Source organism: Diospyros lotus, chromosome 1 (assembly GCF_014633365.1).
Source record: "Diospyros lotus cultivar Yz01 chromosome 1, ASM1463336v1, whole genome shotgun sequence".
NCBI classification, from domain to species: Eukaryota; Viridiplantae; Streptophyta; class Magnoliopsida; order Ericales; family Ebenaceae; genus Diospyros; species Diospyros lotus.
Genome location: NC_068338.1, coordinates 35,794,002 through 35,810,968, shown reverse-complemented (window position 1 = coordinate 35,810,968; position 16,967 = coordinate 35,794,002). Strand labels below are relative to the sequence as shown.

The window sequence follows — 16,967 nt, the reverse complement described above, 5'->3', positions numbered from 1 at the left end:
GGCGGCTTACAGTATTTAGTATTTTTTTTTATTTTATTTCTTGAAATTCAAGGGTTCAGTAATCTTTAAAAATTTTGATAAAATTTTTAATATTGATAGATGTAAAAACTTAAATAAAACTGTAAATTATTTTATGATTTATTTACAATTGAGATTTGATATATAAAATATTATGAACTCACTCTATAATCACTTTTATCAATCAGAATTAAGCCTAAAAAATTTTAAGAAGATGTGTTTATTTAAATAAAATTCAAGTGTTTAGTAATGTGTAAACCGTTAAATTAATCGAAGTTTGTTTAAATTTTAAAGAGTTTTGACTTTAAAATTTTGATAAAAACTAATTTGCAATTCAATATTAATTGATGTAAAAATTTTGAAATTAAACTGTAAATTATTTTGTGATGTTTCTATGATTGAGCTTTCATGTATGAAATCAAGTGGCAGCCAGCCAACTTTTTATAATTTTTAGAAGTTTAGGGTTTAATTCATAATTTTAGGAACATGGTGGGCCAAGTTATAAATTTTTGAAACTTAAAGGTCATTCCATAATTTTATAAACATAAGGGTCAATTCAAAGTTTTAAAAACTTTTAAGGCCCAATTTCATAACTTAAAACCAAGCCCAATTTTAGAATCTAATTTTAATTATGAACGTACCAGCTGTTTTCTCTTTCATTTGGTGTTATCATTTTGGCTGTAGCAATAGTTTGTTTTTATAGTTCCACAATTTTGTTTTGAGTGACGGCGGGCGGCGTTAAAGAAGGGAATTTCGGGGGCAGATTTTGATCAAGAAGATATGTTTTGTGCTAAATGTTGCGATTTTGTGTGTTTTAAGCTCAAAGAAACAAACACATCAAAGATCTTAGGGTGGAGAAGCAGAAGCAATGATGAATGATGACAGGTCTATATTATTATATATTCTATAAAAGAAAATAGACAATTTTATGAACTAACCATTATTCGGCGTCAACCCCATTGCGGAATAATAGATTTCCTCATATATTTTGCTTTAAAAAGGTGTTAAGAAAATCTCGCCCACAATTTTTATTTTGTTACTCGCTGCACGAAAGCCATGCCCGTGCGCTGAAATCAACCAACTAGGCATAACTGTTGATGGACCATCATCCTTCTATTCACCCTTCGAAACTTTCTTAAAAGACAAAAAACACTCAAAACTCACAATCTCTAATCCTGTTGCTGTTGCATCCACTTCTTGAGCACACACACCCCCTTCCCACCTTCTTTTTATACACCAACGTCCACCAGATACATCCGCCAACAAAGTTGATAAATCAAATCAAGGGCAGCAGCAAAAACAGTGATGATATAAAGCTAGATTATGCTCACATTGCATTATCACCTACCAAACCCTTGAAATAAAATACATCCACCAAATCCCAGTCAAGATAAGAAAAATTAGATGCTGCAGCACCTAACACACGCAAGTACTTGTTACCATGCAAGTCCGGGCCAAATTGACACTCATTCTGTTAGAAAGAAACTAAAACTTTCATCAAGTTGAATGGAGAAGAAATTTAGCCCCACAACACAGGCTAAATAAAAGGTACAAATCCCTCAACACCCTCAACTAAGAAACTGTTCAAGTGCTTGGTGCAGCCTCAACCTTCCCCTCTGCGGTTCCTTCCCCCTTGTCATCTTCTTCTAATTTTGCTGCTTCTCCCGTCTTCCCAGCATCTTCCTCTTCTGGCTTTGGCATTTCTTCATCTACATGACAATAAATAAATAAGCACACAAACCACAAAAACTACTATTGCTGGCAAGCATTGGGAACACAAGGAAAAGGATAGTTCTAGCATTTCAACATAAATGTCTCGACCTAGGAAGTAATAATTACTTCCAATATTTTTTCTGAACCTAATTTTATGCATTTAGTAAGTCACGAAACTCTTGATCAGAGTAACTTTTTTAGTTATTACATTCTAACAAATAAAGCGGATGGACAAGGCCCACGGGAGTTACACATGGGTTCCCTAGTCCTCTCAAGGGTCAGATAAATCTTAATACTTGTGATCATGTCCCATCTCTTCAACAAGTGACAGCACATCACTATCTATTTATGGTTTCTACTTAGTACAGGCACTTGAAAGTTTAATTCCTCCCGTAATTTTGCAGGTTCTCCACCTGGCTCATGATGTCATAAAGATGTTTTTAGTTTCACGCGGCTCACTTGGTAGCCACTGGTTAACATCATCATGATAGTTCATCCCTCCAAATGGAAACCTTCATTGCACACTTCTCCACATGGCCCATAATGTCACAACATTATCTTAAGTTTCATGCGCTCATTCACATTTAACATTGCGAAAGTAGCTCATCCCTCCAAAATACTAGTGGCCAAATTTGTTTAACAAAAGGGATAAAGTGATGTTGACTCCACAGGTAGTCCAAGACAAGTCATCCATGGATGGAGCGAATGACAAGGAAACCAAATTTAATACCTTAAGTTTCAAGTGCTCATTCACATTTATTAACATCATATTGATAGCTCATCCCTCCAAAACATTAATGGCCAAATATGTTTATAAAAAAGGGATAAGGTGAAGTTAACTCCACAGGTAGTGCAAGACAAATCATTCATGGATGGAGTGAATGACAAGGAAATCAAGCTTAGTACCTTGATTTGTTTAGCTTAGTTTGGGTAAAAGAAAGTGGAGCTTGGTTTTTTTAGCTTAGTTTGGGTAAAAGAAAGTGGGTACAAAAGAGTATGGGCCTAATGTACAACGTGTAAAGAAGACGTGCCAAATATCCCCAAGAAGAAGATGACACTGATAACTTTAAACCTTACGCCATCAATAAAATCATTCTACAAATACAACACCTTCCCCACCCAAAGATTAACTCCAAAGGGTTTCACTTTCATCAATTTTAAGATGGTCACCCTTTGACTCACTTGACACCCAAAGGGAGGGTCTAAAGGAAGGGGGAACAAACATGGTCTACGAGTTCACAATAATCAGAAATGCAAAAACAAACTTCATGGTGAATATTACATTTGCACAAAGATGAAACATCATAAAACCATATTAAACCAAAAAGAGAATTCAAACAATTCAAGCAGGCAATGCCAGGAACCATCCAAATGTCTGATACATACAAGCATACCAACTAAACATATATTGAAGATGCACATAAGGTGCCCATGAAGCACAAATGTTGCAATTATACGAAAAAAAACACTCTTGTTTTACTAAGAATGGATATGTTAACAAAGCAAACCATCAACAGAATAATGCTTAACCATTATGATATAAAAAATAATTCTTAAGTTTCTTACCGTCATCACTCTCATCAAAGTCATCTCCCATTCCTCCCATTCCTCCCATTCCTCCCATATCACCAAATTTCTGTCCATATAATAACAAGCAAAAAATCAACAGAGGATCCTATAAATTAAATTCCAAACAAAGAACCAAAATCTGTGATATCCTTACAGAGAAATCCATCCCTCCCAAATCAAGGTCACCCGGACCTAAGCAAAAGAAATAGATGTCAAGCAATTAAAAAAGGAACACACAACATTTAACCTCATACATAATAGTTTTTGAGGACCAAATATTAAACTGGTGGGCAAAATACCAGTATCGTCATCTTCATCGACCCATTTGTCCCAGTCTACTTTCACGTAGTGTGGCGTCTTGCCATCTCCACGCAAAAGTTTCTTCCACCATTTCTTCTCCGCTTTCTCAACAACACAAAATATGCTCCTCACACCTATATTTACTTTGCTGTCCTGTAACAACCAGATTCAAAAGTAACAGAATAAATAACTAGATCAGATTTTTCATGAAAATCACTCAAGATGGAAAAAGGAGATCAAAAGGAGTTAGGAATTAAAAATGTCTTAACATAAATAAATTCAACCACAGCAACAAATGGATCTGAGCACAGCCCTACGAAATTCTTTAAAGCTACCACATCAGAATACAGTAAAGATTGAAATATACTAGTATAAACCATTTCTGACAGACTAATTCCTCCAACCTCTAAAAGGATGGGCGTAAGCACAGGCTGGTTAGGCTATTGATACATGCCAGGACAAAATAAGTCAAAAAATTCTTACTTGCTTACCCAATTCAGGAGGAAGCAAGTGGACTGGTTTGAAGGGACTAGTTCGTATTGAACAGGGCCCCATAACTCATGCATCAACTTGTTGCAAATTTACCCCCAAAAAAAGCCAGAGAGCTTGAGTAGTGTTCAAAGCATGTCCTAGACAAGCTTACCTCAACATTAACTTTGTCAAAAAGGTCTAGCTTCACTTCATAAAGGTTGTTCTCTGCTCCGGCACTACCAGAGAATGTAAAAACTCCATCTGGCTCAAGGTTGACCTTTGCATTCTGTGCATCTGGCAATTGAACAGTGATGTAAGCCTTGTCCAATCTCTCTGCCCACTTCACCTCAGGATGCCGACTATAAAATTGAATATGTATTAGGAGATAACTTAACCTTATTAAGAAAGATAATCACCAATACATAATAAAATAAAGAGAAAAAGAATTACCGATGATAACTAACGTGGATCTAGAACAACCTAATATGGGGGAAATTATTTCTTAGCTTCTTTGAAGAACAAAATCTACAAACATAAGCAATTGGACAAGAAGAACAAAAAGATAAAACAAAAGCAAGACTACCAATATTAGCATACAGACGCATTGCAACTAAAAGAGGTAACATGACAACTCCATCTTGCTGCGCAGGACAAGGTAAAGTAACAGTGGAGATGGATTGGGTGCAGGGAGAAGGCAAATCTCGAACAATAGTGTAAAAAAAAATTAAACCATGCCACGGTTTCAATAGATGAACAATCATCTGCTCATGCAGTTTGGTATAAAGCCCTAAGTTTGGGTCTAGCATACTGTTTCAATGGAATAAAAAATCATATGATTCCATGAGTTTCCTGTCCTTGTCAAAAATGCTTAAAGAAAATTTTCAAGCTAATATAGGTGTTACCAAAGACGATAACAAAGGCGTGGCCAATTGGACAGCCCTCCATACATAAAAATAGATGATGATAGTAATTCCAAAAACAATTGCCTCAATTAGCTAATGCAACTAAAAAAAAAAAAAAAATTCGTATGAGTTCGCATACATCTCGAGTTTAATTCAAACTAAGGCAAATCAAGTATCATTTTTTTTTTTTTCCAAAGATAGCATCTCAAGTCACCGGCTAACTCTAGATATTCCACCGAAGGACAATAGCAAGTAATGCCCATCTACCAACGACAATGCACCCTGCTACAAGATTTTTTTTAGGGGATTTAAATAACTGAAACATATCTGACCACCAAACTCTTCCCGACAAAATAAAGAGCATATTGATGACATTCTCCACTTAAAGGTGATCTTCTTCGGTGACGGACAAAAAGGAAAGGTCTTACAGGAGTAAAATTAAGACTTGATAATCAAGCAAAAAAAAAAAAAGTTCAGACTTGATGAGATGGGACGTTAGGGGAATCATAGCGCCTTAAAATGTAGGTACTACAAAACAATTCAGGCCATCAGATTTAGCAATCCACGAAAATGCATCGAGAATAAATGAAAGAAAAACTAAATTAGAACGCTTCTGATTTGCCATAGCGCTCTCTTCTTTAAATAGACCACAAGTTCAACAGAATCCATCCGCTACCATATGTCAGGTAACAGGCCATAAAGACCAAAAAACGCCTATACAAGAACACGGCAATAGAACTGCCGAAGTCGAGCCAAATAAACAACAGCCAAAAGATCGCGAAACAGTCCAACGGAGGATCGGGTATTGAGAATCGAAAGGAGTAAGCGAGAGTACCTCATCTTTCTTGCTAACGCGGGGTTGTGTCTCGAAGAGGAAAGTGAAAAATGAAAACCCTAGAAACCGAGCTGCGAGTTATGGCGGAGACCCAGCGTCACTTCGGAGTCCAACGCTTAATACTTAAAGCCGCCCCAGAAGCGTCTGGAATGTTGTCGCTCGCACGTATTTTGCCAATTATCAGGGAATCGGAGGGCCGGGAGGAGTCCATTATGAAGGACTGGTGGATCGACGGTCCAAATTGAAAGATCCTTAGAGGCCCGGTACCATTTGTTGATGGGCTTGGGCCCGCGGGACATGGACAGATGGATCCGCTGCGTTGCTGGACTAAAGCTCATGAAGTTGAACTAGGGGGTTAAATATTGATGATGTTTTGTCTATATATAATGCATGTTTAAAGATTTATCACGTCTTATCAACAAAATGTTTATAGATAATCAAATGTTTAAGTGAATCTCATGAAAAAATATGCATTGACTTATGAGTCAATATAGTTAATATCTTGGGATGAAAATCCTCATCGTGTAAATTTAAATTTCGGGTTACATGACCCAAAATTTTAGGGCAAGTGTGACATAAATTGCAAAATTTGGATTTTTTGCATATGAATAATATTTCTCGCTTTTGGACACCTCATCTTTCCTTTAAATTTTTGTTTAGATTTTACTAAAAATAAGATCTAGCAAAATCAAACTTAAGACTTCGTTTAAATTTTTTTTTTTTTTTTTGTTATAATATTGTGTTGTTGATATAAAATTCTCCAAAAAAACATATAGTTAAACAAATAGAATATGATATATTGATATTCTATTTTATGTTATTTCATCACTTTACATTTACTTGTTTAATAAAAATACATTCCAATTCAACCCTTCATCCTTTTAACTCTCTCCCCTTTCTAGTTTGATACTGCAATCTAATTTCCTAAATAATAGTCTATATTTTTCTTTAGGCGATGATCAGTCCATTATTTCATGCGATCTAACTTGATGAATATAGAGCCAGGAAGCAGTCCGGGCCCAAAAGAAACTTGAGTTGGGCTAGGCCCAGTTCTACATCAAGGCTCACAATTCTCTGAAAGCCCATAGCCTTATAATCTGTCACAGGGACACGCAATCATAATGATTGGAAGTTCTTTGAGACGAAAAATGAAAAAATTGAACAAAATTCACGTTGTTTTTTATTTTGGAGTTTATTAGGTCGCCGAATAATTTATATATACACATGTTTCAGAAATAGTGCAAATATAATTTGTGAACTTTGTAATCCATACAAGTTCAAGTAGGGGCAGATTTAGGAATTGAAAAATATTTAAATTTTAAAAAGTTAATGTAATAAAATTCTTGTATAATTAATGATAGGATTTGAGTTTGAAATTAATGATAAAAATTAATTTTGAAAAGTTACTATTTGGGTTTATTTGAAATTAATGATAGGATTTGGGTGGGTTTGGTATTGGAATTATATTTTTTTACTTATAAATGAATTATGACTAGGAGTAGAGAAGTGCACCGCACAGATTTTGAGATGAGCTCTTATTTTTTTTTTTTAACTGAGATATTATTAATTTTTGTATACTAAAAAATTAAATCTGATAATAAGTCTCAAGACAACTTGTCTCAAGACAACTTATTAGTAGATCCGCCCATAAGTTTAAGCATGTTAAGAAATTTAAAACTTTAATAATGCGAAAAGCAAATAATTAGATTTCTTCTACCATTTTAAATTATTCCCTAATGATAAAGGAGACAAGAAATAAATGTTTGACAAATAATTTAATTTGAATGCTATTTTCTCTTTTAAGTAATTATATATTTAATATTTTCATCTTACTTTGCATGTCGCAAATACAATTGCAAGGCTAATCTAAATCATGTAACTAGGGGCCGCATATGAGGGGGAGGGGGTGTGGGGGGACGGGTTGTAATCTGTGTCAATTTTCACTCTCTCTCTCTCAAATTTGTTTATGGATCTAACTTACGAATTTGACTCATTTGAGAGGAGGGGACAAGCATAACTTGCGGATTTAAGATACATATTTGAGGGTTAACTTTTTTCACATTCGTCGGTATGTAAATATCTAAAAAATATGATACAAGTTCAAAATAGAAACAATTTTTCTTTTTCTTAAATGTCTCCAAAATCCACCCCACCTCCATCGTTTGGGTTTTAGGTGAAGTGCAAATCTATCGTCCATGCATGCAAGGAAATAAAATATTTATTTTCAGAGTATAAGTTAAGTGGTTAGATTATGATAAATTAGAATTCGTATTAAAAAATTGTGAGTTTGATTTTTTGTCATACGTAATCAGATAAAAATTTTATTTATAATTTTTTTTTGGGTCAAAATAAAAAACAAAGACAACAGGAAATTGCGAAAACATGATAATCCTGAGAAAAGGAAGGATCCACTAAATGCCCATCTCAGCCGAAAACATCGTCCAGAAACCTTCACATCAGACCAGCCTCTGATTGCGAGAACACGAAATCAATTGGATGGATCCAATTCACTCGCACCGCAAACGACCAGACAAAAACCCAGTTTCTTGAGCTACGAGTATTCACTGACGCCGCGACAACCCCCTCTCTCTGTCTCTCTCATCTTCTACGCATAGGGCCACACAGGCCTCTTACGGGTCAAACTCGTGGAGCCGTCTTGCCTGACGTCACCGCTGACATTTTCCTGTTTCTAAATTCTAATCGTCTATCGTGGACGAAAAGAAAGCCAATAGTCTATATTTGTATAATAACGTAAATTAAAAAAATTAAAATTAAGAACTAATAAACGCCACAAAGTCATTTTTTTTTTAATTTTATTAAGACATTATTTGTTTTGGCGTTTAACACATCAGTTGGCTCTGTTAAAATAGTGGATTGACTAAACACCACTATTTTGACAAAACAGTTGGCTCCCTAATTACATTAATTTTTGAAATTTTGTAATTCATAATAAATTAACCTTTATCTTTTTATTTTTGTCATCTAACTATTAAATTTTAATTTTTAATATAATTTATTTTTTTTATTTTTCATCAAATTTTGTTAATAAAAATTGACACAATATACATTCATATAAATTCAAAAATCTGTTGGTGTTAAAATTAACATAAACCTCACAATTAAATGGTTTTAATATTTATATTAATATATATTATATTAGTTTTCATTAACTTGAAGAAAAATAAAAAAAAAAGAGTAAATTATAATAAAAATCAAAATTTAATAACTGCGGTGACAAAAATAAAAATACATTGATCATATTATATTATTTCGTTTATAAAATATTTTAATTTAAAATTATTTTAAAACGTGTATATTACTTGAATAAATGTCACTTAATAAATATAAAATGCATTTTAAATTTATAAAAAAACAATTATCATGTATTTAGATAAAAACACATTAGAATATGATCAAAACCATATTTATGCCCCTGGAGTTTGTTTTTCTACCCTTAAAATTTTTGTGGTCTCAAATGTTTACTTGAATTTAGGCCAAAAGCATTATGTTCTTGAACTTTTGATAGTTTCAAATGTACTATTGAATTGTGTAAAATTACTTATTTAAATATATGACTAGCAAGTGATGCGCACACATATTAACATAATAATTTTTTAGCACCTATTTAACTTATTATCTCTTTTTTTTTTTTTTTAGTTATATCTCATTTCTCTCTAATGTCTCTTACATTTTATTTGGTTGGATTACGTAAGTCAATTGGGTTAAACATGTCATTAATGTGCTCTAATCAATAATCACCTCGATGTTTGGGGAATTGAAGATGGAACTAGTTTGGGGGTAGCATTTCTTGCAAAAGACGTTGAAGAGAAAGAAGACACAGTCGAAGAAAAAGATAAAATTGAGAAGACTCTGAAGAGAAATAAAAGGTTGGGGAGATGTAGTTGAAGAGAGAAAGAAGTTGAGAAGAGATTGAAGAGAGATGAGGAGTTGGGAAGATGTTGAGAAACTATCACGTTAGCGCACGTGTATATTACTTGCTAATTATGAATTTAAATGAATGATTTACATAGTTTAGAAGCATATTTGAAATCACAATAAAATTATAATTTCATAAAATAAAAAAAAAACACAAACACAGATAAAAGTTCGAGAGAGATAAATATACTTTTGATCTAGATTCAAACACATTTGAAATCACAAAAAGTTTAGAATGCATAAAAAATACTTTTTGCTATTAAAGTATAAAAAAAAAAAAACTAATTTCAATCCAACCTACATTTATTTTTTATAATATGGGTTATGAAATATTTTAAACATTCTTGAACAAAAGCATATAAAAATAGAGAATTATTATTGACATTTAAAATATTTTATAATTCAAATAATAAAAATAAGTATAATTTAGATTAAAAAATAAATTCCTTAAAATATTATTAAATTATGATATTTTATTGACACGGTACCTGATGCGTGGATATTTGTATGCCCGGACTCCGGAGAGGGTTTCTTGATTTGCCACGGCTGTTGAAATATCAATAGAAAAAACAACAAAATTCAAAAATATTCGCTCGCTCCACGGAACACGTGATAGACAAGGATCCCCACTATCCATCCTGTGCTGAAACTGAAACCGAAACCTCCCTTCCTTTCATCTCTGCCTGCCTCCAACGTCCACGTCCATGTCAGCCCCGCACGTCAATTTCATGACTCCATTTTTCAAAACTGATCATGCAAATTCCTAGCAAACCTATCCTCAACCTCGCCATTACTCAAATCAAACGAAACATTATTCAATTCAATTATAACCTTTATAATAATAATATATTCTTTCGCGAATCGATTGAAATAAATATATATATATTCATTCAAATACAAACTGTCAAATCAAATGAAATTTTGAGAAATGATATTTAACGTATTATATTAATTTAAGTAGATAATATATTATAAATATTTATTTTATATATTAAAATTAAATAATATTTTCGTAATGCGAAGCATAACAACGTGGTTCGCCACGGCGAGTACTCTGTCGAAAGGATGGGCAATCAAAAATAGTAGGGACAGTTGCACTTAATTGCGAACCAACGAAAACATTAAATTCGCTGCCCCCATTTTATTAATTTATCAGAGGCCGTAGGAGTCCGCAGTGGCTGGATTGCCATAAATAATGTCGTCAACATTTTTGGCGGCTTGTGAGACGGATGTGATTCGCCTGTCTGTCACACCGGAAAAGCCTCGATTGCATGCCCACTTAATTTTAAATGGAAAACTTGCTATATGTATATTTAAAAACTTGAAAAATTATCCAAACATTGTAGGGTGTGGGGAACTTCTTGCTCCTGTAACGTCTTTTCCTTTCTGCAAGTAATGTTAAAAGTGAAAGCCTGATGTGTTTATTATATATAGTTTATTCATATTATTATATATATGTATGTTATACCTTTTAATGTGATATATTATATATTTTTTATATTATACAAAATATTATTTTATATTGTATAATATGTTGACAATTCTGGGTATCATATAAGTTTTACAGTGGACCTTATAATGACATTAATTAATCTTAATTAGTAGTCATTTATTTTAGTATAAAATATTACATAATTATGTTTACTATAAATACATTATTATACTAGTAATAATTTAATTTAATTATATTATTATCTTAATATAGTATTACCAATGTAATTATAAAGATTCTTCATTACGGTGGTGAGTAGCTATAATACTTATTTAAGGAGCAATAAAGGCACATTAAACAGTCCGACTAGTTAATTAAATATTTTAAAATATAATATATTCATTGTCAATTAATTAAATATTAATTAAAAATAAAATACACTTAAAAGCAATAATTAGGAAGGAAAGCTAAAATAAAATCCTAGTCTATCGTTGTTGTGGGAGTTTTCTAAAATTTTATTTATTTAAAATTTACATTTAAATCTTACTTTTTCATATAAATAAATAATATTGCGTGAATAAAGATATTTAGCACCTTATATCAATGTATCGTGACTAATCTAATCTATAAAATGAACTCAATGATTGAGGTTTGAAGAGTTTGCTTTCTTAATAATTTTCACTTTGACAAGTGCCTGCGTGCTGAAAATCATTGCGGGCTTTGGTGGCTTGAACCTTTCAATCAAAGCATTAACAGTGAGAAGATGACAAAAATTAAAGATACAACAATTTGATTTGCTTACGATTTTTGAATAGTCGGACCACTGTCCTATTTGAACAGTGCTAGTTAGCTCAACAGATCAATCAAGAAAATTATAGAAAAGTGTTAAAAAATCAAAATATTATTATTTTATTAATTTTTAAAAATTGTCAACGTCTTATTTGTTGCTCTCTCCTTTTTTCATAGCTGCTGATGCAATCATTGACTGTTACGTCGCCATTGCCTTGCTGTCTCTCTGTCATTGTCTCGCCTCGTTGTCGTCCTCCCTTCGACAATTGCTAAGGCGATAGAGTGAGGCGGCACAACAATCAATGATTGTATCAGCGATTATGGAGAGAAGAGAGAGCAACAAACAAGCCCGTGACTATTTTTGAAAATTTGTAATTGGAGCGATGACATCTTGGTTTTTTTTTATATCTTTCGATAAGCCCCTCAATTGTTTTCTCGAACAAAGTAGATTAATTCGTCATTTTTGATTTTGAATTAAAATTTTATATTAATATCAACTATAATATAATATATTTAGTGGCGGAGCAACATTTTGGTCAACTGGAGCCTTGGCCCCAGTTGATTTTTTCTTTTTTTATATATATTAGTATAAATAATTATAATTTTTATAATTTGGCCAGGATTCAAATTATACTTTGAGCTGGACTAAAATTATTTCTTAGCTCTGTCACAGAATATATTAATATATAAAGATGTGTTTGATTGTACACGATAAAAACAAAAATTAACTTTAAAGGAAAATCAAAACCAACCCCTCAAGAATTGATTTTTTTTTATTTTGAAAAAAATATGACATTTTTGTACTTGGATAGAAAAAAAAATTATAACAAAAATTATCAATTAAACACCTAAAGTTAGAATTTAACTAAACAATATATTTTTTATGCCAATCAAAAATACCCTAAATGTTATTTCCTATATTATCACGTGCCAATTAGCAAATGTTCATTATTTCATTCGCGTTAATTGTGGCCCTCATCTGACCGGAAGCAGTATTAAAATGGTTGGTGTACCAAAAGTCAAGTACTCCCACATATAGACGTGGAAATTATAGCTCAATACTGTTAACGATTCCACCATTGGATGAGAATCCCGTGGATGTCAGTGTCCTGCCGGTTGTTATTTGCGTGAGGATGTGTATCATATTTTACCTCTTAAGATTCTACCAACTCTTTATTGTTCTTACATTACTTACTTCATTTATTCTACCAACTCTTTATTGGTCTTACATTAGTTACTTCATTTGTCAAATCATCATATATCAATCATCATATATACAGTAAATCGAAGAAGATGATATGTGACTTACTCTTTGCAACTCCCCCAATTCAACAGCTTTTTATATAGTTATTATTATTAATTAGTAATCATATTAAACTTATGAAAGTAATCAGTTCATAAACGACAACAAATTAAAATTCAAAAAATTCACTCATACTTATTACAAAAATCATTGACTTCATCAATGGGAGCATTCACCAGAAGCTTGATAATGTAATAGGTGTTAGAAATTCTAATCTCCCTTTAATCAATCATCACAAATATACATATTAAACACTATTACAAAATAAAGATTTTAAAAATTAATTATTAATTTAAAATATATATATTTTAAAAATAATCTCTGAATCATTTGACACGACACATTTGAAGTATGACTATAACAGATTCTGATTTCTCAGTTTTTAGGAAGCTATTAACCTAGTCAAGATAGTCTCTTCACAGAGTGCAAGAAAGTTTATTTTTTTTAGAAATAGATCACGATTTTTTACATAAGTTTATATAAATAAAGCTAAATATATTTGGTATTTAACAATGAAATTTAAGGGCATATACATATTCGAGGTCCTTAATAACAACGTCAATTAATTTATTTGTTATTTCACATGATTCTTGAAATTTAACATTATCTTTGTCAACAACCTCTCCAATAATATCTGCATTAAATTGGGCTAAGATGTTAATTATAATTAAATTAAAATATCATAGTATTAAAATATTATGCATACCAAATAATTCGGTTTCATCAACTTTTGCTGCACCCAAAATTTCACCAAATGGCCTGCACACATAATTACTTGATGGAAAATTTTCATCAGTAGCTTCCACAACAGTCGTCTTTGCCATAAAATTCAATTTGTACTTATATGTTATACTCTTGAATTTCATGTTGTTGTATTCGACTACGAAGTTAGACATAATGTACAGGTTATCCTCACATATCAATGTTTTGAACATCTATATCAATGAACGTTTGACTGTTGTATAAATCTTACCACCCTATTATTTTTAAGGTAAGACGTAAGATATTATTGAATGACACTTGAAAATCTATTATTTTCTATATATTTTCTCATTTCCATCCAAGTCTCAATAAATTTTTGAAATTATTATTATGTTGATTATATATTTTCTCCTTTCCATCAAAGTTTCAATAAATTTTTAGAATTATTATTCTGTCAACTTAAAGATTGAAAACTAAATTAAATATAATTTTTAAATATATTTATCTTTTCTATCAATTTATTTGACAATAAAACTCCATAATTAAATGTTTTTTTTCTATCATTCATTAATTCACAGTATGAATAGGATTATTATTCTATCTATTTAATAATTTTTATCTAAATTAAATGTTTTTGTAAATTCCTTCATTGAATCATAAATCTGTTTTTTTGAGCTCTGCCTCCATCCTTTTTTTTGTGTGCCTTAATAATATATTTATCTTTTTCTGTCAATTTTATATATATATATATCGTGAAGAATTAAATATTTTTTTTATCCTTAATGAAATCACAATAAAATTGGGATTATTATTCTGTCAATTGAATAATTTCCACCCAAATTAAACGTTTTGATTAGTTCTTTCATTAAATCATTAATCTGTTTTCCTGAGATCTATATATTTCATTTTTCTTGTGTGCCTTAATAATATATTACCCATTTCTGTAAATTTAATATATATAATAAAGAAATATTTTTTTGTTTATCCTTCGTTAAATCAAGGTATGAATAGGATTATTAGTAATCATAACCGTAAATTCTTATTCCAGTTGTCTTTACATTGTTTCCTCATTTTTTTATTATCTTAAAAATATGTCTACAATTAAATAAAACACTTTTTATTATACTTATCATATAGCTGTGAATCCATTATTTTTTTTTTCATCTTGTTTTTGCATGTTGATATGTATGTGTTTTTTTGCCCTAATCATATAACTTTTATTGTACAAATCATATATTATTAAGTGTTCTTTTCTTTTTTTTTTTTTTTTCAATCATTGTATTTAAAAAAAAATAACAATGTATCTTAAAATTTATATAAAGGCTCAGAAAAGTACACGTTCCTCATTACAAATCTTAAAAGAAAAATACAACATGAAAATTATGTAATACGTGTTGACACATTTGAAATTTGATTATTCTATAGAACGGATGAAAAAAAATATATATTTATATACAACATTTAAAATAAAGTAGTGCGTAAATAGGAAAACTTGTGCATTTGTGAAGACTATCTCAATATTATACGTTTTTGCCTTATTTTCGAAGCAAGGAACCTCTCAAACCCTTACAACTCGAACTTTTAATCTCCATTGAGTCTTCATAGAGTCTACTTCATTAATGAAGTTACATCGTCCAACCATTTTTTAGTACAAAATTAATTTATAATAAGTTGGATGTGTAATTTTTTTTTTTTTGCAAAGCAAAGAACAAATGAGGTAATTTGTTACGACATCTTAATTTATAAAGGATTGAGTAAATAGATTTGAAATAAATTTATTTATCAATTAAATATCAAAGATTAAAATTTAACTAGAAAATATATTTTTTATGCCAATCAAACATATCCTAAATATTATTTCCCGATATTATCAGGTGCCAATTAGCAAATGTTCATTAATTTTTGCGTTAATTGTGGCTCTCATCTAACTGGAAGCGGCATTAAAATGGTTGGTGCACCAAAAGTGAAGTACCCCACGATGGGCCTATTATATATATACGTGGAAATTATAGCTCAATACTGTTAGGATTCCACCATTGGATGAGAATCCCGTGGATGTCACGTGTGGATGGCTTGCGTATCATATTTTGTGAGGACTGGTTAAAATTTTATTTTAACAGAAGAAATATTTTATTATTTTATTTTTTAAATTTTAATAATAAAAATAAAAAAATATTAAAAATCATGATTAAGGACGATTATGTGACTTTTCTCATTAATAAAGTTAAAAAGATCACGTGTGTCTTTGTGTCTAACATCTCCTCCAATATTTTTACTCAGTTTGCTGCTATGGTTGAGCTCGAGCAAGTAGAACGGCCATTGATGTCCCGAAAGAGGTTCTTCCTCGTGCTCTTCCGTCCGTCGGCAAATGTTTCGGGTTTGGCGCAACTGGACTCTCAGTGATAAGCCAGGAGGAGCAGATTCAACAGCTCATTTGTGCGTTTCATACAGAAAGTGGTCGGCGACCTTCTGGTTCTCGTCGTCGTCGCGCAACTGGACTCTCAGTGATAAGCACGGATGATGGTTTGGGGTATTGGTGGTCCTAAATATTCCTCCACATAGTTTAATATAATCCTTTCTGTTTTAAGAACACATATGTCGGGGTGACCGACAGCTAATTAATTATTAGCTACAAAACTAAAAATAATAGTTGTTGTTGTGAGAATTTTATATAAAATATTATTAAAATAACACGACAAGGACAAATTCATTGTTACACTTGGTAACGACAAAAATTAAAGTAAAATAATATGCCACATTTAACAAATAATCCCACCTAACACTGGATGCAAATCAGTGTAATTTTGCATATAGTTAGTGATTTCATCTCGTAACCCAAAATACTTTTATGCTCCATTGTCATTTGCCTTTTAGCTAGGTTACATTACACCCTTTAATTATATGCAGTTTTATGCTTTTTTAACTCGATCCAATTAATTAATTGTATATAACTTTATGCTTTTTAAAGAGCAACTGATTATCATAATCATTTTCTTA

The 16,967-nt window shown here is 31.4% G+C and overlaps 1 protein-coding gene across 1 annotated transcript; it reads right to left on the bottom strand.

The window, feature by feature from the left end:
* Positions 1-1,324: 1,324 nt before the first annotated feature.
* On the bottom strand, positions 1,325-5,974 carry LOC127790261 (uncharacterized protein OsI_027940). Its single transcript, XM_052319637.1, has 6 exons — positions 5,809-5,974; positions 4,244-4,430; positions 3,600-3,753; positions 3,455-3,492; positions 3,298-3,367; positions 1,325-1,727 (listed from the first exon to the last, which is right to left on the bottom strand). Exons 1-6 carry the CDS (start codon positions 5,811-5,813, stop codon positions 1,603-1,605), a joined length of 579 nt encoding a protein of 192 aa, XP_052175597.1. The 5' UTR covers positions 5,814-5,974; the 3' UTR covers positions 1,325-1,602.
* Positions 5,975-16,967: the final 10,993 nt, after the last annotated feature.